A 25,424-nucleotide genomic window follows, 5' to 3' on the forward strand; every position below is an offset into this window, starting at 1 on the left:
ACTCACAGCTCCATTGCCCTTAGACTGCAATCTCGACATACACTCCCTTCATGGACCACACACTGGGCAATTGTGTGATGCACTAATAGCTTCATTGCCCAGAGACTGTGCAGTCCCATCATACACTCATGCAGATGGACCACAGACTGTGCAACTGTGTGATATACCCATAGCTTCATGGACCACAGGCTGTGCAATTCCATCATACATTGACTTCATGGACTACAGACAAATGTAGTAAGGGTTAGTTTAATGCTGCAGACTTATTTTTACTAGGTAGCTTCTCAAGAAATAAATCAGTGGAAGATAGTTGTTAGATGATGACAGCTGTACCTCTCTCGGAAGGGGCCCATGGTCAGGTAAGGCCTGGTGAAGCAACAACTAGGAAGGCATTTAAAATGAACAACCAGATTACAAATAAAAATGGAGAGTGCTGGAAAATCTCAGGTAGAACAAAAAGGAATGCTGGGAAGAGGTTAGAAGGTGGGAGCGATCAAATTACAAAGATGTTATGGGACAAAGGGCAAAGGGAGTGAGAACGGTAGTAATAAAGAAACAAATTGGCCTTGAGTAAGTGTTAATGGCAGAATAAAGGTCACCTCGTTCTGAAAGCAAAGTCTTTCAAACATTCTCTGTTTTCATTTCATATTTCCTTACCTGGTCTGGCCGACATGTGACTCCAGACCCACAGCAATGTGGTTGACTCTTAACTGCCTTCTGAAATAGCTGAGCAAGCCACTCAGCTCAAGGGCAATTAGGGATGGGCAACAGATACTGGTCCAGCCAGCGATATCCACATCCCATGAATTGAATTCCAGCATCCCTCAGTATTTTGCTTCTATAACCATATTACAAATCTGTGTTGGCTTTTTTACTCAACCCTGCTAAATTAGGGCTCTGCTGGAATGTGAGTTCATTAATGTGTGGAAGTAGAATAGAAGTTACTTCATGTGAACAACAGCCTGATAAAGAATTAGAACAGATGTACTGTTTAGGCATCATGAACAGCTCATTAATAGGTTCATGGGAATAACAAAGTGTCCGTGAATGATATTTGAGGGAGATATGGAGCTGGCCATGGGAAACAGCCAAGGCCGAGATAGGAAAAGGATGAGGTAAAAGGATAGTAAAAGACAGAAGGTATGTGTGAAGTCTCAAGAAGCTAATGGCAGATGGATGGCATTAAAGACAGGCTTTTCAACTCTAGATTGAGGCAAAGAATCAACATTTTATTTTGTTGTAAGATAAACCTTTATCGGGCAAAAAGGCTTTGTCAATAATTGATCCAGGTCCACTCCTAAAAATAAGTTACAAACTGAGAGACTTAATAATAATAACAATAATAATAACCTTTTATTGTCACAAGTATGAGGTTACTGTGAAAAGCCCCTAGTTACCACATTCCGGCACCTGTTCGGGTATGCTGGAACGGGATTGAACTCGCGCTGCTGGCCTTGTTCTGCATCACAAGTCAGCTGCCTAGCATGCTGCACCCAACCCGGCCTAACAACTGACGCCAGCCCCAGGATCGCCCGGCCCAGTCCCTGGAGCTCCTGACCCGACCCCCGACGACGAGACCCAGCCCAACTCGACCCCGAGAAGCCCGCTCAGCAACCCAACCCGGAGAGGCCCGCCCAGCAACTCAACCTACCTAGAGATGGAAGAAAGAAAAATCCACGTGGAGGCCTGACCAGACCTACTCCAAGACCCGACCCCAGGAGCGTCCAGGGAGGGAACAGACCACGGGACACAGCCCAACCTGCCTCAGGAAGCCCGTGCCCACGACCCAGGACCCCCAAAATGGCAGAGACCCCACGCGAGGACCCAAACGCGCTGCAAGGTATTCCCTGCCTGCAGAACGCCGGGACCCGACCGGATCGCAAACATGTCCCCCCCGCCAACCTCTCCACCTCAACCAGCGCCCGGGACCCTGACAGACGCGACATCGGAAACGTAACCAGCGCCCTGGTCCCCGCCAGATGCAACCACCTACCTTCCACAAGGTCAGATTTCTCCCGTCGGATCCCGGGACCATCCAGCCGCAGCCGCCGACCGAGGAAGCGAGAGAAACGTGGCGGTCTGCAGGTGAGACTGAAGCAACGCGGTTTCAAGACCCCTCTCCCCAGCATACTCCTGGCAAACGTCCAAGCGATCGAAAACAAGCTGGATGAACTTAATACTAGACTTACATCTCAGAGGGAAGTAAGAGTCTGCTGTATGCTGTTTCACAGAGACATGGCTCACCCCGTCTCAGCGGACTGTGCCAGACAACCTGAAGGCTTCTCAATTCACCGGGCAGACCGCACTGCGTCATCAGGCAAAGCAAAGAGTGGAGGGGTTTGCCTCCTCATCAACTCCTCCTGGTGCTTGGATGTGGCGACCCTGGCGACCTACTGCTGCCCAGAACTGGAATACCTGACCGTGAAGTGCCGCCCATACTATCTTCCATGTGAGTTCACTTCAGCCATTATCACAACGGTCTACATCCCATTCTAGGCAGAAGTGAGGAAGGCGCTGGACAAACTGTACACAGTTATAAAACACTACGAAACAGAACACCCGGAGGCCTTGTTCATCGTGGCCGGAGACTTTAACAAGGCCAACCTCAAGAGTGTACTGCCAAAATTCCACCAGCACACCTGACCACTGCTACTCAAAAATCAAGGGTGCCTACCGTTCCATCCCCCGACTGCACTTTGGGAAATCAGACCATAAGACGGTGCTCCTTCTCCCGGCATACAAGCAGAAACTCAAGCGGGAGAATCCAGCTAAGAAGGTTGTGCAGTGCTGGTCCGAGGAAACAGAAGAGCTCCGAAGAGACTGCTTAGAGACAGTGGACTGGTCCATATTTAAGAACTCAGCGGCCAACTTAAATGAGTATGCCACCACCGTCACAGACTTCATCAGCAAACGTATGTACGACTGCATGCCAAAGAAAGCAGTACGTACGTTCCTCAACTGGAAACCATGGCTCAATTGCGAGATTGACTCCCTACTGAAGGACAGGTCTGAGGAATTCAAGTCAGACGACCCTGACGGATACAAGAAATCCAGGTACAACCTCCGCAAAGCCATCTGAGATGCCAAGAGAGACTATCAAACCAAGCTAGAGTCACAGACAGACTCTCAGCTGTTGTGGCAAGGACCAAACAACATAACGAGCTACAAAGTGAAGCTAAGCAGTATCTCCGGCAGCACCGCACCCCTCCCCGATGAACTCAATACATTCTATGCTCGGTTCGAGCAGGAAACCAACAATCCGCTGTCGAGTGCCCCAGTAGCCCATAACTCACCCATACCCACCATCACAGCTTCCGAAGTCAGATCGGCCTTCCTGAAAGTGAACCCTCGGAAGGCGACGGGCCTGGACGGGATCCCTGGTCGTGCACACAGTGCCTGCGTGGACCAGCTGGCAGAGGTGTTCACGGATATCTTTAACCTGTCCCTACTCCACTCTGAGCTCCCCACCAGCTTCAAGTAGACCACCATCATACCGGTACCCAAAGAGGAACCAGGCAACGTGCCTCAATGACTATCGTCCGGTGGCCCTGACATCAGTCGTAATGAAGTGCTTCGAGAGGTTGGTCATGAAGCGCATCACCTCCATATTCCCAGAACACCTTTATCCACTGCAATTCGCATACCGCCGCAACCGGTCCACATCAGACACCATTTCACCATTTCCCTGGCTCTACACTCATCCCTAGAGCATCTCAACAACAAGGACTCCGACATCAGACTCCTATATGTTGACTACAGCTCCGCCTTCAACACCATAATCCCAGCCAAGCTCATATCAAAGCTCCAAAACCTAGGACTTGGCTCCTCAATCTGCAACTGGATCCTCGACATTCTGACCCACAGACCACAATCAGTAAGAATAAACAACAGCACCTCCTCCACAATAGTCCTCAATACCGGGGCCCCGCAAGGCTGCGTACTTAGCCCCCTACTCTACTCCCTGTACACACACGACCGCGTGGCAAAATTTGGTTCCAACTCCATCTACAAGTTTGCTGATGATAAGACCATAGTGGGCCGGATCTCGAATAACGACGAGTCAGAATACAGGAGGGAGATAGAGAACCTAGTGGAGTGGTGCAGCGACAACAATCTCTCCCTCAATGCTAGCAAAACTAAAGAGCTGGCCATTGACGTCAGGAAGCAAAGTACTGTGCACACCCCTGTCAGCATCAACGGGGCTGAGGTGGAGATGGTTAGCAGTTTCAAATTCTTCGGGGTGCACATCTCCAAAAATCTGTCCTGGTGCACTCACGTCAACGCTACCACCAAGAAACCACAACAGCACCTATACCTCCTCAGGAAACTAAGGATATTTGGCATGTCCACATTAACTCTTACCAACTTTTACAGATAAACCATAGAAAGCATCCTATCTGGCTGCATCACAGCCTGGTATGGCAACTGCTCGGCCCAGGACCGCAAGAAACTTCAGAGAGTCGTGAACACAGCGCAGTCCATCACACAAAACTGCCTCCCATCCATTGAGTCCATCTACATCTCCCGCTGCCAGGGGAAAGCGGGCAGCATAATCAAAGACCCCTCCCAACCGGCTTACTCACTCTTCCAACTTCTTCCATCGGGCAGGAGATACAGAAGTCTGAGAACACACACGAAGAGACTCAAAACCAGCTTCTTCCCCACTGTTACCAGACTCCTAAATGACCCTCTTATGGACTGACTTCATTAACACTACACCCATGTATGCTTCATCCGATGCCGGTGTTATCTAGTTATATTGTGTATCTTGTGTTGCCCTATTATGTAGTTTCTTTTATTTCCTTTTCTTTTCACGTACATAATGATCTGTTGAGCTGCTCGCAGAAAAATACTTTTCACTGTACCTCGGTACACGTGACAATAAACAAATCCACTGAGCTAAACCAGCCCCTTTGGGATTCCTCGGTGTAGTTAGCAGGGGGAAGACACTAGTCCAACATACCTGAGCAGTTTGAGAAGTCATGAAGATTTCAGGTACTGAGGAGAGGGAAAAGAAGAGAAAGAATGGTTTGTGCATGCTAGCCATCTTGCCCCGCTCACTACATAGCATGGTTGTGTATTGTTGATGTATAACTGGTATGTTATATTCCATCTTAAACTCTGATTAAATTTAATAACTTGGTTTGTTATCGATCCTCATTGATCAGATCATCATCAGACTGACCATTTTCAGAAAATTAAAATCACCACAAGGGGGAGAAGAGACTCAAAGGTTGAGAGTTTATTTGCCTCCCAGCCTGAGGTCTGCCAGGCCACTGACATGTTGGATGTAAATATGCAGACTTGCAGCGCACACAGGAAGGGGGATTCAAGAGAGATAGAGAACACGGGTCTGCAGAATCTGATCGAATACCAAAAGATACAAAGTTCTTGCTGCCTGTGAGAATGAGGATTACTATTGGAAGGACAACCAGAATACTGACCATGGCACCTTGGAGCAGGATGCTGTCCAAAGGGGCTAGGAGGGCAATCATAATATGAGCGATGGACAGCACTATTTGTAAGCTGGATGAAGAATATCATAGATTATCATAGAATTTACAGTGCAGAAGGAGGCCATTCAGCCCATCGAGTCTGCACCGGCTCCTGGAAAGAGCACCCTACCCAAGGTCAACACCTCCATCCTATCCCCATAACCCAGTAACCCCACCCAACACTAAGGGCAATTTTGGACCCTAAGGGCAATTTAGCATGGCCAATCCACCTAACCTGCACATCTTTGGACTGTGGGAGGAAACCGGAGCACCCGGAGGAAACCCACGCACACACGGGGAGGATGTGCAGACTCCGCACAGACAGTGACCCAAGCCGGAATCGAACCAGGGACCCTGGAGCTGTGAAGCAATTGGGCTATCCACAATGCTACCGTGCTGCCCAATATGGTACATTGTCTATACCTCATGCCAAACTTGTTTCAAAGAATAATGGAGATGGACGTGGGGACGATCCAGTCGTTACGTTACATCAATATAGGAAAGAGTAGGCAAGAAGTCCTGTTCAGAGGTGGGGGGAGGGGTGGAGGGTTGTGGGAGATGTGGCACAAAGGGGAGATACCGGGTGAGATTCAGCAGACAGAAGTTAAAGTCTGCTGTTGGGCCTGTTTAACGGGATATTTCTCAGCCACTGCAACGCTGATGGCGCTTAGCTGTTTTATTTTGGTCTGGCTAAGTTTCTCCCCGCTGAGGCTATATTTAGTGGGATTTCCTGAAGCTGAAGCTCGCCAGAAGGAAAGGCCCCTCGCAGATCAGGGAGCCATTTTGTTAAACAACCCCAATCTTTCCCCCAGCCTTTCAAGCGCCCCCACGCCCCTTTTATTGACACCCTCTCAAATCCCCAACCTTGGGCGCCTGGCACTGAGAGACAGCAGTGCTAACCACTGTGCCACCGTGGAACTCTTTTCCACAAATGGGAGTTGAGTCAGATATTGATAGATTCCTGTTAACCAAGAGTATTAAGGGTTTTGTCAGGGCCACAAACCTTCGTCGCCAGTTTTGTCAGGGCCACGAAGAATCCAGCATGAGTTTGTACAGTCAAACAGAAAGTAACTTATTTACAAAAATATGTACACAGGTCCAATAATTCACCACTGGTTCCCCCTCTTGCCGGTATCACACTGGCCAGCTCTATTCATACAGCTGTACCGTTAATGATTGCCCCACCCCACTCTCATTGGGAGAGCTCATATTCCTCAAGGAACATGGGGTAACCAATTGTCCGCAGCCAATAGGATCCAGGTAGGTTATAACAAAGGGATATTACCTTTTACTAATCTCTGGATTGACAGGTCTGGGCTATTTCAAAGGAAGGTTAAGCTTTATTTGCTTTTATAGCTCATCATGGTCCATTAACTCTGAACAGCTTCCTCTTTTGAGCAGGTGTGGTTTCTTATCACAGTTTAATCATAGAGACTTTTTCTTTGTTCTGAAGTGCTTCCTAGAAAGACCAGGGGCGTCAATCCCGCCCCTGCCGTGTCCCGAATTCTCCGCCCCCCGAGATTCGGCGGGGGTGGGAATCACGCCGCGTCAGTCGTCGGGCCACCCACGCTGGTCGGCGCCCCCCCCCCCCCCCCCCCCCCCCCCGCGGCGATTCTCCAGCCCACAATGGGCCGAAGTCCTGCCGCTGACAGGCCTTTCCCTCCTTGCGTTTAGGGGGTCTGAAGGTTGGCATACAGGCATCACTTCCCATGTGCTCCTTGTTGGGCTTGTGCCCATATCTCTGCTGAGGGAGTGTCCATTCTTAGTGGGAGCTGGGAAGTGGGAGGTGAATACAGAGGTTCACCACTGGGTGCAACTGTGAGGTACCTGGGTGGGGTTTCATGAGAGGCTAGGCTGTAAGGTCGGACTGGGGGACTCAGGAATGGGTTGCAAGTTTGCCTCATGACGCATGAAGACCCTCTCACTGGGGGGGAGGATGACTGCAGTGTGAGTTGGACCCCTCAGGCAGGCAGCAATAAGAGGACAAAGGCATTCAGCTGCATGGAATGTCAAACCCACTTGTCAGGGAAGTTTGACTGTCAGGAAATAGCGTTGGAGTGGACGGCTGTGGCTGATGAAAGGTTTGGCAACTCTGTATCCCTTGTTACCTGGGAAACGAGGGTGCCCTCTAGGGATGTGCTTGTCATGTAAGCGTCACTCGATTCAACTATGCCACCAGGGGAGTCATTTTCCTGAAATGCTACCTCACCTCTCATACAATCATAGAATACCTACAGTGCAGAAGGAGGCCATTCAGCCCATCAAGTCTGAACCGACCTTTGAAAAGAGCACCTGGGGGCAGCACGGTGGTACAGTGGTTAGAATTGCTGCCTCACGGAGCCGAGGTACCAGGTTCGATCCCGGCTCTGGGTCACTGTCCATGTGCAGTTTACACATTTTCCCCGTGTTTGTGTGGGTTTCACCCCTACAACCCAAAGATGTGCAGGGTAGGTGGATTGACCATGTTAAATTGCCCCTTAATTGGAAAAAATGAATTGGGTACTCTAAATTTCCAAAACAAAAAGCACCCTGCCCAGGCACACTCTCCCGTCTCGTCTCCATAACCCCACCTAACCTTTGGACACTGAGGGGAAATTCAGTATGGCCAATCCACTAACCTGCACATCTTTGGATTGTGGGAGGAAACTGGAGCAGTCGTGGGAAACCCACAAAGACATGGGGAGAATGTGCAGACTCCACACAGACGGACACCCAAGGTCAGAATCGAACCTGGAGTCCTGGCATTTTGAGGCTGCAGTGCTAACCAGTACGCCACCTCCTTGACTTGTCAATTGTGCCAATTAAATCTGCAGAGCTAAACATCAGTGCCACTGATTGCAGCCAAGTCCGTAACCCTTTGGAAGTACTGGCCCCAAGCATTGAACACCAATGCTCATAGAAATGTGAACATTACACAGATAACACTGATGCGTACTCCTATGCAAGATGTGATGGGGATGTCTATCATCACTCACCCATTCAAGGTGAACCATCATTGTCGTATTTTGCAAGAGCTGGCACCATATGGAATTATAGGACATCCACTGCCTGTGGCCCTTAAAGTAACCGTCACTCTGAACTTTATTGTAAGCGGATCGTTTCAGGGCATAATTGGTGACTTGCGTGGCATTTCCCCATCAGCCGCACACAAATGCATCAGGGAGGTAACAGTTGCCCTTTATGTGAGGGCTCTCATGTGTAACAACTTGGATCGGGACCAGGTGAACCAGGATGTCAGGGCCGTGAGCCTTGCACGCTTAGCAGGCATGCCCAGGGTGCAGGGTCTGATAGACTGCACCCAGTGCTACTGTCCATTTCTTATAACATCTTCCAATTCCCAATGACAGAGAAATTAATAGCATAGCATCTCCCGTCTAAGTTCAATGAACAGAGCAGTGTCAGGGGAGGAGCCATGCCTCTTTTATGGCAGTCATTTAATGAATGAGTGTAGGTAAGTGAATGGATGAGTGATGGATGATGAATGGATAAATGGGTGAATGGATGAATCAGTGAATGGGTAGGTTGGTGAGTGTGCATTGGTGGGTGAGATGGGTGAGTCAGTGAATGGGTAGCTGGGTGAGGGTGTCTTTGTGGGTAGCTGGCTGAGTCTGTGAGTGGGTAGGTGGGTGAGTTGGTGGGTGGGTGGGTGAGTTGGTGGGTGGGTGAGGCTGGCGAGTGGGTAAATGGATGAAGTGGGTGGATGGGTGAGTGGACAGTGAGGTTTGAGGAGTAGTTTGGTGGTCAGCAGGGTAGTTGGCTCTTGTTGGAATGTAGATGGGTGGTTGGGGGTGGTCGGGTCGCCAGGGGGTAGTTGGGTGGTTGGTGGGTAGTTGGGCTGGGTCGGTTTGAAGGGATAGACAGGCGGAGATAGTTGGATGGTCAACGGTGTAGTTAGGTCAGGGGTATAGTCAGGAGGGTCCTGATGCACACCTCCTGAGACTGGGAGACTTGGGACTGTGTTCAGCTGTAAAACGTTTTTTAAATACCGTATTGGGATGTGGGTGTCGCTGACTGGGCCAGCATTTGTTGCCCGTCCCTAACTGCCCTTGAACTGGGTGGCTTTCTAGGCCATTTCAATGGGGGCAGTTAACAGTCAACATTGCTGTGTGGGTCTGAAGTCAAATGCAGGCCAGACCAGGTAAGGACGGCAGATTTCCTTCCCTGAAGGACATTAGTGAACCAGATGGGTTTTTACAACAATTGGCAATGGTTTCAGGGTCATCAACAGACTATTTTAAATGTTGCTGACAGAGAGAGCTGGATGGCTGAATAGACTGAAGATCTTCTATATCCTTACCTAAAGCTGCCAGAATGGCAGCAGACCAGAATATTTCCCCGATAATGGCAGGAAAAAACACCAAGCTTGCTATTCGCTTCCCATAACGGAGTTGAAATGGGTCCAGCATTGTTATATATTGCTCAGCTCGCATTTTCTTCGCAAAAAACAAACCACCTGTGTAGACGTAGAAGGAAGGCTGTCAGATACCACACACATAATTTAAAACATTGAATTCTCTTTGCTTCACATTCTTTTATAATTAGCATTTTTCTTAATAAACTAAGACCTGATCAAATCATGATTAAATCCTCGCTGTGTTTAGTGTTCATGACTGGGGTTTATCCATATGTTGCATACTTTGGTTTAATTTTGGCATGAGTAGGTTCAAAATTTAGTGCAGTGAAAGTTGCATTTTGTTCTGGAATGTTAAAATCTAATAAATATCATGCAGGAATGCAAATGAGTTAGAAATAGTAGAAGTAATTGAAGAACGTTTAAGCTGCAAAACAATTCTGTTACCAGCAGGGTCAAATACAGGAAGGCAGATTATTATCTGAACGGCCATAAATTAGGAGAGGGAAATGTGCAATGAGACCTGGGTGTCCTCGTACACCAGTCGCTGAAGGTAAGCATGCAGGCACAGCAGGTGGTACACACACATGTTTTGGGCCTGTTCGAAGCTGGTGGGTTTCTGGAGGCCTTTTTTTGACACCATGTCGGTGATCCGAAATATTGAATTAGAGCCCTGCCCCCTGGTGGTTATTTTGGGGACTTTGGATGTGCCAGAGCTGCGGACATGTCCTGGCCTTCTCCTCGTTGGTGGCGTGGAGGTGTATCCTTCTGGAGGTTGAGGACACCGCCGAGTGCCTTGGTGTGGTTAAGGGACTTGATGCAGTTTTTTCACCTCAACAAATTCAAATATACAGTGAGGGGGCCGATTGAAGGGTTCTACCAGAGATGGCGGCTGTTTCTATGGTATTTCAGAGAATTGAGTTGGAAGGTTGTGGGGGGGGGGGGGGGGGGGGGGGGGTGGATTTGTATGGAGTTGGTGTTTTGTTGAAGGTATTTGTTTGTACGTGTTGTAATTTTGTATAAAATCTACAAGATTTAATAAAAACATTTCCAAAAAACAAAGAACCTGCCCACCCGTCTCTACCCCTGTGCCCACTGTTCCAACTTGTGAGCTGGAGCCTCTGCCTGTGTAAATTGTCTGCTAATGTGAGGCCTGGTTACTTCTGTGTGGTTGTCAACCGCTGCCAATATCCTGACAAAACAAAAACGCACCAGTAAATCGGCGACCTGAAACTGGGATTTTACTCTACTCACCAATGAGCAAACAAAGTAGAGAAGTCCAAGGGGCTACAGTCCATACCAGTCCAGCATCTGGCCGATATACCATTTCAGCTGTACCATTTATATATGCACCACCAACCCAGGTTGCTACAAATAGGGGTGAAAGCAAAATCACTGGCAAGTCATCTCCTTATTTCAATACATGTGGACAGAATAAACTGCAACAACCTTGGTGTCACTGAAATACAAACTGACACACTAACAGGGCTGGATGTTGTAACATTGAATGAAATAGTTGCCTTCCATTGTTTGAGTGAGCATCAGGGAATACTTTACCAAACAAACCTGTTTTTATTAGCCATACAGAAACAAACTAGGTACATCTTCCATTGTACATTTATGTTAGGATCTCTTTTTATAGTTTAGGTTTCAATGCAGGCACAATGTTAATACAAAAGCAAAATACTGCAGATACTGGAAATCTGAAATAAGAACAAAAGAAAGACAATGGCTCAGCAGGGAGGGTCTGAAACTCTTTCTCTCCACAGATGCTGCCAGCCCCACTGAGCATTTCCAGCTTGTTTTCTCCTCAAGATAAATTGGGTGGAATTTTCCTAAAACTTATCAGTGCCAGTTTCCGACTGGAAGCTGGCGTGCAGCTCTCCAGCTTCACAGCTGCGTTTCCACTCCAGATTCTCTGGCACTCTGGGGACGTGGTATTTGCTTTCACAGGGGCGGGTTGGGGCCTGATAGAATCGGCAAGGCTGGTTCCACAGAGATAGCTCCCCAATCATCAGAGCGCCAGCCCTCACAAGCATCCTCCCCCCCCCCCCCCCCCCCCCCCCCCCCCCCCCCCCCCCCCCCCCCCCCCCACTCACAGCATTCTCCATCCCCTCTCACAGGCATCAGGGTGTCCCTTCCTTTCCTAAAAGCATCGGGGTGCCCCCCTCCCACCTCCCCACCACACATAAGGGGAATCCCCTCAATGGGGTTCCCCAGGAAGCCTGCCCTGGCACTGCCAGTCTGGTAATGCCAGAGTGCCAGGGGGCAGTGGCAGGAAACTGCCTGGGGATGTACCTCACCACTCAAGGACCATACTTACCTGAGAACCCCCAGCGTGGCCATCATGTTTGGTTTCTGTTTTCAAAAACCAGTTGTGCTTCGAGCGGGCATTCTGGCCGGGTGGGAAGATACATTGAAGGCAGAGAACATAGAACATAACATAGAATATTACAGCGCAGTACAGTCCCTTCGGCCCTCGATGTTGCGCCGACCTGTGAAACCATTCTAAAGCCCATCTAGACTATTCCCTTATCATCCATATGTTTATCCAATGACCATTTAAATGCCCTTAATGGTGGCGAGTCCACTATTGTTGCAGGCAGGGCATTCCACGCCCTTACTACTCTCTGAGTAAAGAACCTACCTCTGACATCTGCCCTATATCTATCTCCCCTCAATTTAAAGCTATGTCCCCTCGTGCTAGCCATCACCATCCAAGGAAAAAGGCTCTCACTGTCCACCCTATCTAATCCTCTGATCATCTTGTATGCCTCAATTAAGTCACCTCTTAACCTTCTTCTCTCTAACAAAAACAGCCTTAAGTCCCTCAGCCTTACCTCATAAGATCTTCCCTCCATACCAGTCAACATCCTGGTAAATCTCCTCTGCACCCTTTCCAATGTTTCCACATCCTTCCTATAATGCGGCGACCAGAACTGCATGCAATACTCCAAATGCGGCCGCACCAGAGGTTTGTACAGCTGCAACATGACCTCATGGCTCCCAAACTCAATCCCTCTACCAATAAAAGCTAACACACTGTACGCCTTCTTAACAACCCAACAACCTGGGTGGCAACTTTCAGGGATCTAATGTACATGGACACCAAGACTCTCTGCTCATCCACACTACCAAGAATCTTACCATTAGCCCAGTACTCTGTATTCCTGTTACTCCTTCCAAAATGAATCACCTCACACTTTTCTGCACTAAACTCCATTTGCCACCTCTCAGCCCAGCTCTGCAGCTTATCTATGTCCCTCTGGAACCTGCAACATCCTTCTGCACTATCCACAACTCCACCGACTTTAGTGTCATCTGCAAATTTACTCACCCATCCTTCTACACCCTCCTCCAGGTCATTTATAAAAATGACAAACAGCAGTGGCCCCAAAACAGATCCTTGTGGTACACCACTAGTAACTGAACTCCAGGCTGAACATTTCCCATCAACCACCACCCTCTGTCTTCTTACAGCTAGCCAATTTCTGATCCAAACTGCTAAATCACCCTGAATCCCATGCCTCTGTATTTTCTACAATAGCCTACCGTGGGGAACCTTATCAAACGCTTTACAGAAATCCATATACACCACATCAACTGCTTTACCCTCGTCCACCTGTTTGGTCACCTTCTCAAAGAACTCAATAAGGTTTGTGAGGCAAGACCTACCCTTCACAAAACCGTGTTGACTATCCCTAATCAAATTATTCCTTTCTAGATGATTATAAATCCTATTTCTTATGAACCTTTCCAAGACTTAGCCACAACAGAGGTAAGGCTCACTGGTCTATAGTTACTGGGATTGTCTCTACTCCCCTTCTTGAACAAGGGGACAACATTTGCTATCCTCCAGTGTTCTGGCACTATTCCTGCAGACAATGACAACATGAAGATCAAAGCCAAAGGCTCAGCAATCTCCTACCTAGCTTCCCAGAGAATCCTCGGATAAATCCCATCCGGCCCAGAGGACTTAACTATTTTCACACTTTCCAGAATTGCTAACACCTCCTCCTTATGAACCTCAAGCCCTTCTAGTCTAGTAGCCTGTATCTCAGTATTCTCCTCGACAACATTGTCTTTTTCCTGTGTGAATACTGACGAAAAATATTAATTTAGCACCTTTCCTATCTCTTTGGACTCCACGCACAACTTCCCACTATTGTCCTTGACTGGCCCTACTCTTACCCTAGTCATTCTTTTATTCTTGACATACCTATAGAAAGCTTTAGGGTTATCCTTGATCCTACCTGCCAAAGACTTCTCATGTCCCCTCCTGGCTCTCCTTAGCTCTCTCTGTAGGTCCTTCCTAGCTAACTTGTAACTCTCGTGCGCCCTAACTGAACCTTCACGTCTCATCTTTACATAAGCCTCCTTCTTCCTCTTGACAAGTGATTCAACTACTTTAGTAAACCACGGTTCCCTCGCTCGACCACTTCCTCCCTGCCTGACAGGTATATACTTATCAAGGACACACAGTAGCTGTTCCTTGAACAAGCTCCACATTTCAGTTGTGCCCATCCCCTGCAGTGTCCCTGCAGAAGTAGCAGCATTAAGACCGCTAATCATATTAAAATATATTCTAATCAGGCCTGCGCCCTTCCTGGGCCTGATCCTGATTACATCATTTAAGGGGGTGGCGTAGATCCCTAACTGAAATCTCCACGGTGAAAATCCTGGTTATGTCTCCCGTGAGGTTTAGCAAACAGAACTGCATTTGCACCCACAGCTAAATCACGGCCAATGACGTTGTTTGCAATATTCACCAGATACAGAAAATATTTACTTGACTGTAAAATCGACAGAATGTGTTTAACAGTTTGCAAATGAATGTGTAGCTATAAATTAATATAATAGTAATAAATTACATCAGCACCTTTTCATCTCAAACACTTTCTGGGTATTTGAATGGGCCATATTATTAACATGACCTCTAACTCATTATTAATCAGGTATTTACCATTTCATTTCTGTGTCTTAGATGCTTCCCTTGTCATTGTTTGTATCTCAGGAAGGACCCACATTTTTCAATTGTTTCTGGTCTCTGTTGTAGTGTGGAAGTTCCTGTATCCCCTCTCCCAGTTCTTGGTCTTTCTCCAACTGGCCTTTGCTTTCTACCCATCCAACCTCCAGCCTCTCTTTGACAGCCCCAAGCCATATCCTCTCGACAGGCAACTGTGAAGCCAGCACACAAACTCAGAGACTCCCTCCCATCCACCCCCACATGTCGCCACTGCAGTCAGACTGTCCAAATGGAGCAAACCTCAATCTATGTTTCTGTCAGCTTTTCACCACCCTGTACTAACCCCCATGAGGCCCATGGGGATACGGTAATCGATCTCCATATGAGGCTCATAGAATACGAACTTCCTCACTAGTGGGCCCGCCCAGCTGGGGCTATAAACCCGCCCTTTAAAACCCCGCCCGGACTCGGACCGGCACCTCTGGAGGTCCCAACTGGGCCTGAGAGCTGTAAGCTGCATTATCGCCTTTAATTTATGTTAAGCAAATAAATGCTTTTCAACTCACCTTCTCGGGCCGCCTGAGCTTTTATACTGGCGACGAGGAAAAAAAACCGCAGCTATATTCTGAACGTCCTGACTGCAGCAGAATACCCCAGCCTGGAAAAGTGGTCAACAGGATTTTTAAAATGCCACTTTTTAAGGAACTAGAGGCCTTTGACAGGCTTGGTTGACTGGGCCCAGCCTACTGCCTGGAAGCGATATTGCTTCCAGGCAAATGGTATCAATGGAGAAATCTGCCAAAAGGCAATACCGCCTGTGGGGTCCCAATTTTTGGCATAATCAAGAGCCTCACCTACCCGGCAGCCCCAGACTCAAAATTCTTTAGCGAGCATGTCGCAAATCACTATGACCTGAAGTCTGTAACAATGCAAAGGTATCGATCCAATATGGCTGGATGGATTCCTGGAGAGTCGGTGATGGAATTCCTAACACAACTTACTGGTTCATCCCTCCCTGAGATGAGAAGAATTCAGTCAATCTGCCCATGTGGTGTTAATAATATGTCAGCGAACAGGGCCTCCCACTTGGACCAGCACCCCATGCCGCTTGTAGAGACCTTTACGCAAAGTTAGCCGGGAGCCACTCGTTCATGAAGCTGCTGCGGTTCTTATTGAACGACGCTGCACGTCACGACCGAGGTAGCGCTGGCCGAATTGCTCATGGGCCGACGTCTCCCGATCTGCCTGAGTTTAATGGTCCCATGCCACGTTGGATAAATTGGCGCCTTGACCACCCTGTCAGTCCTCCTATAGTCAGAAAGCACTTCCCACCAGGGATCTATGCCCGGGCCAGCAGCACATGGGTGACTCGGCCGCGGATATGGACACGGAACCCTCATTGTATGCGGAGACCAGAGACAGGCATCTAATATTGCCCCCTTTGTCGTTCTGCATGGAAAAGGGGATCTCCAACACGATAGATGCCCTCCATCCTGACCCCACTACTCGTAGAAGCATAGCCACGTGCAAAACAGCAAAGGAGGCTCCCTCAACAATCAACAATTTTTTGCAAGTGAACCTTCGGACTGGTGGGGGGGGGGGGGGGGGGGGGGGGGGGGGGGGGGGGAATGTGGTAAACCTCATGAGACCCATGAGGATACACTGATTGATCTCTCCATTGGACTCATAGAATACGAGCTTCCCTGCTAGTGGGTGGAGGACCACCCAGCTGGGGCTCGTAAACCCACCCTTTAAAAGCCGGCCTGGAGGGCAGCACGGTGGCGCAGTGGGTTAGCCCTGCTGCCTCATGGCGCCGAGGTCCCAGGATCGATCCCAGCCCTGGGTCACTGTCCGTGTGGAGTTTGCACGTTCTCATCATGTCTGCGTGGGTTTCGCCCCCACAACCAAAAGATCTGCAGGGTAGGTGGATTGGCCACGCTAAAATTGCCCCTTAATTGGAAAAATGAATTGGGTACTCTAAATGTTTTTAAAAACTGGCCCAGACTGAGACCTGCACTTCCAGTAATCCTGAAGAGGACCTTTCAGTGGTAATCCGCGTTGCATTGATGATGAAATTAAACATCCTTATGCCGCTTCACCCCATCTCTTGATTCCTTTAACCCCAAGAGCTGTATCTAATTCCTTCCTGAAATTTGGCAGTGAATTCCTCAGATTCTGGGTGAAGAAATTTCTCCTCACCTCAGTCTTAAAAGGTTATCCTTAAACTATCCTCAAATTTATCCTCAAACTATGATCCCTAATTCTGGACTCCCCCAGCATTGGGATCATTCTTTATGAATCTACCCTGACTAGCCTATCACCTTCTTAAGGGCAATTAGGAATGGGCAATAAATGCTGGCCGAGCCAACATTGCGTGAAAGAATAAACTGAAAAATATATCTGAACAAGTAGAAAGGCCTCAGTTGAATATCTTATCCAATGATGCCCACGTTTAATACAACGCACCACTCCACCACTGAAGAATCAGCCGAGGTTATATGTTCAGGCTTTGAGTCATAGAGTTTTACAGGACACAAAGAGGCCGTTTGGTTATTGGTCTGTGCCGGCCACCAAACACGTATCTATTCTAATCCCATATTCCAGCACTTGGCCCGTAGCCTTACATGCTATGGCCTTTCAAGCACTTATTATCAAGCACTTCAAATTAGAATTGGTCTGACCCACAGCATTCTGATTCTGAAGAATCAGTGCTACCACTCAGTCATTGGCACTTAAGCGTCTACGCTTCTATTTTGTGCATTTGGCTGGAATTTGACCGAGTAGTTTGCGTCAGAAATTAATGGCGGGAAAGTCATGGGCAGTGAGTGCCCAGTTTGCTGATATGTGTTTCCATCTGGACAGGCTCCTCACTGAGAGTTCAAAGCTGGAAAATGACTGACAGCAAATCAAAAGTTTCAAAGAAAGTTCACAGTACCCGTGGTTGTTAGAATGCCAAGGACCACTCCAATTTTCCGTCCTGCTATCATGACCATTTCTGGACGATCACCTTCGTACGTTCCTTCAGCTTTTTTGGCTCTTTTTGCTGCCCAGATGCCGACAGTAAGAATAAGAAGATAAAAACTGGCCATTGACACAGCCCCAGCAATATTTATAGCCATGGTGCTTTCTCCTGAAGTACAGTATGAAACAAATAAACACAAACAGCCATTACAAATGCAATGCAATCTTCAGCAACTATTGTATTTGCTGTTACTCTAGACAGCATTCTTTACATGATCATACAGGTTACCTGAGTCTAGCCTCTGGCAGAAGTCTATAGAACAGTTAATAGCTTCACAATATCCATTAAATGTATTCTTTTCAAGTTGTGTCTCTAGTTTTGGATTAATGTTCTCTTGCACTTAATACATGTTTAGCAAATGAATAAACCAATTCAATAATAACAGTATTGAAAACCCTTTAGTACATTAACTTTGAGGTTCACAGAAAAGTTCTGGGATCAGCAATCTATATGTTCTCTCTGCAAAATCACATATATTATTGATATGACACTATAGATGAAGGGATGAAACACTGGATCAACTGTGTCAGTTCAGCCTTCTACAAACTATGGGAATGAATGGTTGACAAGAAACACCTCCACAAGTCAACAAAGGTCCTGGTGTACAGGGCGGTTGTTGTCACCACGCTCCTGTACTGCAGTGAGATATGGGCTGTGCATCAGTGACACATAAGAGAAATTCCATCGACAATGCCACTGCCACATTCTCTGGATTCAATGAGAGGATCGCCAAACTAATTCTAATGTCCTTCTTGAAGCCAGCTCCAAAAGTATTCAGGCAAACCTCGTGCAAAATCAACTTTTTTTCTTTAAATTTAGAGTCCCCAATTATTTTTTCCAACTAAGGGGCAATTTTAGCATGGCCAACCCACCTATCCAGCACATCTTTTGGGTTGTGGGGGCGAGACCCACGCAGACACAGGGAGAATGTGCAAACTCCACATGGACAGTGACCCAGGGCCGGGGTTCGAACCCGGGTCCTCAGCGCCGTAGGCAACAATGCTAACCACTGTGCCACCATGGTGCCCGTGCAAAATCAAATTTTAATGGACAGGGCACTGTGTCTAGCCAGCTGAAAAATGTTCCCCCTGCCAGATCATGTTCTCTCAACTTTCAAATGGCCAACATTCCAGGGGAGGACAACGGAAATGCTTCATAAAACATTCTGAAGCTCTCCTTGAAGTGTAACAGCAATGACTGGGAGAAACTTCCTGGACAGACACAGGCTTTGGGGCCTGAAGGAAGTCACATTTGAATAAAGTTTTTGGTTTTATTTTCAGTATTATTCATTTTTATTAATGTCTTTAATGCTGCATCCATTGCCCTGGTCTTCCACTTCCCATGGTTTAAATTCCAATAATACTATCCAGTGCAGTTTCCTTTCCAAAGGAACAGACTGCCTTTAAGAAAAGCTCCACCACGTGCTTCAAACAGAATGCTGATTGGCCACTTGCTGAGTGCAGAGGCAGCCAATAGTGCAAAGAGGAAGCCAGCAGTGTGGAAGATGCTAATTGGCCCCATGTTACAATCGTGCAAGTGAAGAGGGAGCACTACATTTATGTGCGGTCCATGTCCAATGGAACCAGTGCGGGCAGGTTGTGAATGGTGAAGCCTGCACCCATCAAACCGGGAGGCAATCTTTTATCCCTTTAATTTTTATGACCATTTTCTACCCCTTTCTAGACAGACTTTCCAAAACGGCGCCGGCAAGAATCACCTTTTATTTACTCTGTTAAAACTACCTCTATACCTTCTGATGTGGCTTAATTTCAAGGGTGATCCAAGTTTACTATGCTGTAATTATAGGATTGAGATGCTAGTATGAATTCTGGGTACATAGTTACAGGCCATCATAAACTAATTGAACACAAGAATAGTGGTTGCAGGTTACAGGTTAAATGTGCCATTCATTTTCAAACTAAAGTTCGTATGATCCATAAAAGCAGCAGTTTCTGTCTTTGTTAACTGTTTGCACATTAGATCCATGAGAATGGTCCCAGGAATGAGGATCTTCAGTTATGTGGATAGATTGGAGAAATTGGGACTGTATTCTTTGGGGGAGAGAATGATAAAAGGAGATCTGACAGAGCTATTCAAAAATATATCTGTAAAAAAATATTCCCTTTCGGATTGAGAAACAGGTGGCACAGATTTAAAGCCATCGGCAAAGGAAGCAATAGTGACATTAGGAGAAAATGTTTCAAGCAGCAAGTGAGCTGCGGGAGAGAGAGAGCTGAGTGGGATACAGGAGAGCACTAGAGAGATGGGGAATTCACTATGTGAATGGCGGGAAACTAAAACTAAGGCACGTATGTGTACCTATCAGTCATTCGTTCCTATGATTCAGCTGAAGGGGTGGCCACCGTGGTGTCAGGAAAAGGGTGAACCTTCAATGCAACCCAAGGCACGGCCATTTATTTTTGGCCATTTTCTTTGGAGAGGCTGAGGCAGCTCAGAGACTCTCCCACAGACAACCAGAGCAATGGGAATTCCACAAAACTCACCCTCGGTGTGCCAAGCTACACCATTCTTTATTGTGTGATTACCTTTGGAGTGTATTGCGATGGCTCTTCTCCTTTGTGTTTTTATGGGACATGTACCATATAAACGAATACATTAACAGTATTGCACTGTGTAACACATCCGAGTGCTAGTTGATTGCTGAATTTCACAGCTGGTTTGCTGGGATTTTAGTGACTATGGCACTCCAGTAGGCTTTTTAAAATTTCCTTTATTGAATATGAACATCGCTGGTTGGACAGCATTTATTGCCCATTCCTAATTGACCTTGAGAAAGTGGAGATAAGCTACCTTCTTGAACTGCTGCAATTGATCAGGTGTAGGTATAGCACTGGTGTGGTGGTATTGTCACTAGATTAGTAATCCAGAGACCCAGGGTAATGTTCTGGCGACCTGTGTTCAAATCCCACCATGGCAGATGGTGAAATCTGAATACAATAAAATCCAGGATTAAGAGTCTAATGATGACCATGAAACCATTGTTGATTGTGGTGAAAACCCATCTGGTTCACTAATGTATGTTAGGGAAGGAAATCTGTCATCCTGGCCTGGCCTACATGTGACTCCAGACCCACAGCAATGTGGTTCACCATTCAATGAATTAATACTGGTCCCAACCAGCGATGCCCACATCCCGTGAACGAATAAAACAAACTCCAAAGTGCTGTTAGAGAGAGTTGCAGGTTTTTCATCCATCGACAGTGAAGGAACAGTGATATAGTTGCAAGTCAGGCTTGGAGAGAACTTGCAGATGGTGGTATTCCCAAGCATCTGCAGCCATTGTTCTTCTCGTGGGAGAGGTCGAGGGTTTGGAAAGTTCTGTCGAAGAAACCTTCGCAAATCTCTGCAATGCAGTGGTGCACATTGATGCCACTGTGCTGTGGTGGGCGAGGGAGTTAATGTTGAAGGTTGTGGATGGGGTGCCCAACAAGTGGACTGCTTTGTAGTGGATGGTATTGAGCTTCTTGAGTGTTGTTGGAACTGCACTCAACCAGAAAGGGGAGAATATTCCAACACACTCCACATTTCTGCTCGTAGATGGTGAACAGACTATGGGGAGTCGGAAGGTGAGCTTCTTTCTGCAGATTTTTCAGCCACTGATGGGCCACAGTACTGATATGACTAAAAGGTAAAGTCACCATAGTCCCAGATGACCTTTGACCTGGATTCATTTCCAGCCTTGGTGACTGGTGCGGAGTTCGCACTTTCTCCCCGTGTCTGCGTGGGTTTCCTCCGGGTGCTTCGGTTTCCTCCCACAGTCCAAAGATGTGCAGGCTAAAGGGATTTGCCATGCTAAATTGGCCCAAAGATGTGTTGGTTAGGTGGGGTTATGGGGTTACGGGGATAGGGATGGGGTAATGGGCCTGAAAGTGTGCTCTTTCAGAGGGTCGGTGCAGACTTGATGGGCTGAATGACCTCCTTATGAACTGTAGGAATTCTAGGTTCCGACAGCTTTAAGTTCTGTAATCAAACTCTCCAACAGGTAGATACACAACCATGCTTGGTGGCTCATTTCAAATATAAGCTGCAATGGGGATTCCGCCTTCAGTAGCTGACACCCAAAGCAAACAGGGTTCTTGGATTCTTGAGGGGCAATCTTTGGCAATGCAACAAAAATATCAGAGTTATAGCTGACCAAACATTTTCTCATCCAATCCTGGAGTATGGACATTGTCTGAAGGCCCCTTAAATGGTGGTAGATATAAATAAGATTGAAGCAATCCAAAGGTTCTGCACAAACCAGTACAGGAAATATTCCAGTGTCATGTCCGTGATCAAGGATTTGGGGCAGGATTTTCCATTCCCTGTGTCGTGTTTGGTGGCCCACCAATGACTGCCAGTGGGATCTTCCAGTCCAGCCGCTGTCAACAGGGTTTCCTGTTGTTCGCACCCTTCACCACCGTGGAACCCGCGACACGGGGTCACTGATGATGGGATTGGTAGATCCCACCAGCATGAACGGCTGGAAAATTCTGCCCAGGCAATGGGAATTACCAAATCCAAGGAGGAAGGAGAATGGACTGACCATCTTCTATAAATATCCTGGCCGCGAGGTTTGCTAGTGTCACACGTGAGGGTTTAAACTAGTGTAACAGGGGGTGGGTACCGGAGCAATAGGTCAGAAGGTGAAAGCATTGAGGGAGAACTAGGGAATAGGGCCAGTATGGCTCTGAGGAAGAGCAGACAGGGAGATGTTGCTGAAAACAGCGGGACTGGTGGCCTGAAATGCATATGTTTTAATGCAAGACGTATAATAGGTAAGGCATGGTTGTGTATCTACCTGTTGGAGAGTTTGATTACAGAACTTAGAGCTTGGATTAGTACTTGGAACTATGATGTTGTTGCCATTACAGAGACCTGGTTGAGGGAAGGACAGGATTGGCAGCTACACATTCCAGGATTTAGAAGTTTCAGGCAGGGTAGAGGGGGAGGTAAAAGGGGTGGAGGAGTTGCCCTACTGGTTAGGGAGAATATCACAGCTGTACTGCGGCAGGACACCTCAAGAGGGCAGCGAGGTTATATGGGTAGAGTTCAGGAGTAAGAAGGGTACAGTCACAATGTTGGGGGTTTACTACAGGCCTCCCAACAGCCAGCGGGAGATAGAGGAGCAGATAGGTGGACAGATTTTGGAAAGGAGTAAAAGCACCAGGGTTGTTGTGATGGGAGACTTTAACTTCCCCAATATTGACTGGGACTCACTTAGTGCTCGGGGCTTGGACGGGGCAGAGTTTGTAAGGAGAATCCAGGAGGGCTTCTTAAAACAATATGTAGACAGTCCAACTAAGGAAGGGGCTGTACTGGACCTGACATTGACGAATAAGCCCTGCCAGGTGGCAGAGGTTTCAGTAGGGGAGCATTTCGGGTACAGTGACCACAATTCAGTAAGTTTTCAAGTGCTGGTGGACAAGGATAAGAGTGGTCCTAGGGCGAATGTGCTAAATTGGGGGAAGGCTAATTATAGCAATATTAGGCAGGAACTGAAGAACATAGATTGGGGGTGGATGTTTGAGGGTAAATCAACATCTGACATGTGGGAGACTTTCAAATGTCAGTTGAAAGGGATTCAGGACCGGCATGTTCCTGTGAGGAAGAAAGATAAATAGGGAAAATTTTGCGATCCTTGGATAACGAGGGACATTGTAGGCCTCGTCAAAAAGAAAAAGCATTTGTCAGGGTTAGAAGGCTGGGAACAAACAAAGCCTGTGTGGAATATAAGGAAAGTAGGAAGGAACTTAAGCAACGAGTCATGAGAGCTAAAAGAGGTCACGAAAAGTCATTGGCAAATAGGGTTAAGGAAAATCCCAAGGCTTTCTACACGTACATAAAAAGCAAGAGGGTAGCCAGGGAAAGGGTTGGCTCACTGAAGGACAGGGGAGGAAATCTACGTGTGGAGCAAGAGGAAATGGGCGAGGTACTAAATTAATACCTTTGCTGTTTGTAGTATATATAAATGATTTAGAGGAAAATGTAACTGGTCTGATTAGTAAGTTTGCGGACGACACAAAGATTGGATGGGATTGGATTTGTTTATTGTCACGTGTACCAAGGTACAGTGAAAAGTATTTTTCTGCGAGCAGCACAACAAATCATTAAGTAATTGGGAAGAAAAGGGAATAAAATAAAATACATAATAGGGCAAGACAAGGTATACAATGTAACTACATAAGAACCGGCATCGGATGAAGCATACAGGGTTTAGTATTAATGAGTTCAGTCCATAAGAGGGTCATTTAGGAGTCTGGTGACAGTGGGGAAGAAGCTGTTTTTGAGTCTGTTTGTGCGTGTTCTCAGACTTCCGAATCTCCTGCCCGATGGAAGAAGTTGGAAGAGTGAGTAAGCCGGGTGGGAGGGGTGTTTGATTATGCTGCCCACTTTCCCCAAGCAGCGGGAGATGTAGATAGAGTCAATGGATGGGAGGCAGGTTTGTGTAATGGACTGGGCGGTGTTCACGACTCTCTGAAGTTTCTTGCGGTCCTGGGCCGAGCAGTTGCCATACCAGGCTGTGATGGAGCCCAATAGGATGCTTTCTGTGGTGCATCTGTAAAAGTTGGTGAAGGTTAATGTGGACATGACAAATTTCCTTAGTTTCCTGAGGAGGTATAGGCGCTGTTGTGCTTTCTTGGTGGTAGCGTCGATGTGGGAGGACCAGGACAGATTTTTGGAGATGTGCACCTCTAGGAATTTGAAACTGCTAACCATCTCCACCTCGGCCCCGTTGATGCTGACAGGGGTGTGTAGGGGTACTTTGCTTCCTGAAGTCAAAGACCAGCTCTTTAGTTTTGCTGGCATTGAGGGAGAGATTGTTGCCGCTGCACCACTCCACTAGGTTCTCTATTTCCCTCCTGTATTCTGACTCGTCATTATTCAAGATCCGGCCCCCTATGGTTGTATCGTCAGCATACCTGTGGATGGAGTTGGTTGGTGGAATTGCAGATAGCGATGAGGACTGTCAGAGGATACAACAGGATTTAGATCTTTTGGAGATTTGGGCGGCGAGATGGCAGATGGAGTTTAATCAGGACAAATGTGAGGTCATGCATTTTGGAAGGTCTAATACAGGTAGGGAATATACAGTGAATGATAGAACCCTCAAGAGTATTGACAGTCAGAGAAATCTTGATGCACAGGTCCACAGGTCACTGAAAGGGGCAACACAGGTGGCGAAGGTAGTCAAGAAAGCATACAGCATGCTTGCCTTCATTGGCCTGGTCATTGAGTATAAAAATTGGCAAGTCATGTTGCAGCTGTCTAGAACCTTAGGTAGGCCACACTTGGAGTATAGTGTTTGATGCACTATCAATTACGACAAGACGAGTAGAATGTAATCAAGGCTTTATTACACAGAGATGTGTGGCCTCCTGCAGCAGCTGACAAAATGGCTGCTGTACGGGGAGCACACATATTTATACTCTGCCTACTGGGTGGAGCCAGCAGGTAGAGATCTATCCCCATATCTGTAGTACAGGGGCCTTACCGTAAAACACGCATATATACAGTATATACATCAGTGGTGGCTACCACAGTGTTCAATTCTGGTCGCCACACTACCAGAAGGATGTGGAGGCTTTA

The 25,424-nt window shown here is 47.3% G+C and overlaps 1 protein-coding gene across 1 annotated transcript in view; it reads right to left on the reverse strand.

The window, feature by feature from the left end:
- LOC119977811 (high-affinity choline transporter 1-like) overlaps positions 1–17,931 on the reverse strand; it is a 34,783-nt gene extending 16,852 nt beyond the window's left edge. The window contains exons 1-3 of the mRNA XM_038819038.1: positions 17,748–17,931; positions 11,101–11,214; positions 9,793–9,948 (exon numbers count right to left, since the gene is read on the reverse strand). Coding sequence (XP_038674966.1) covers positions 9,793–9,948; positions 11,101–11,214; positions 17,748–17,931 — 454 coding nt within the window. The remainder of the gene's footprint in view (positions 1–9,792; positions 9,949–11,100; positions 11,215–17,747) is intronic.
- Between the last annotated feature and the right edge of the window lie 7,493 nt (positions 17,932–25,424).

Source organism: Scyliorhinus canicula, chromosome 14, assembly GCF_902713615.1.
Source record: "Scyliorhinus canicula chromosome 14, sScyCan1.1, whole genome shotgun sequence".
Taxonomy (NCBI): domain Eukaryota; kingdom Metazoa; phylum Chordata; class Chondrichthyes; order Carcharhiniformes; family Scyliorhinidae; genus Scyliorhinus; species Scyliorhinus canicula.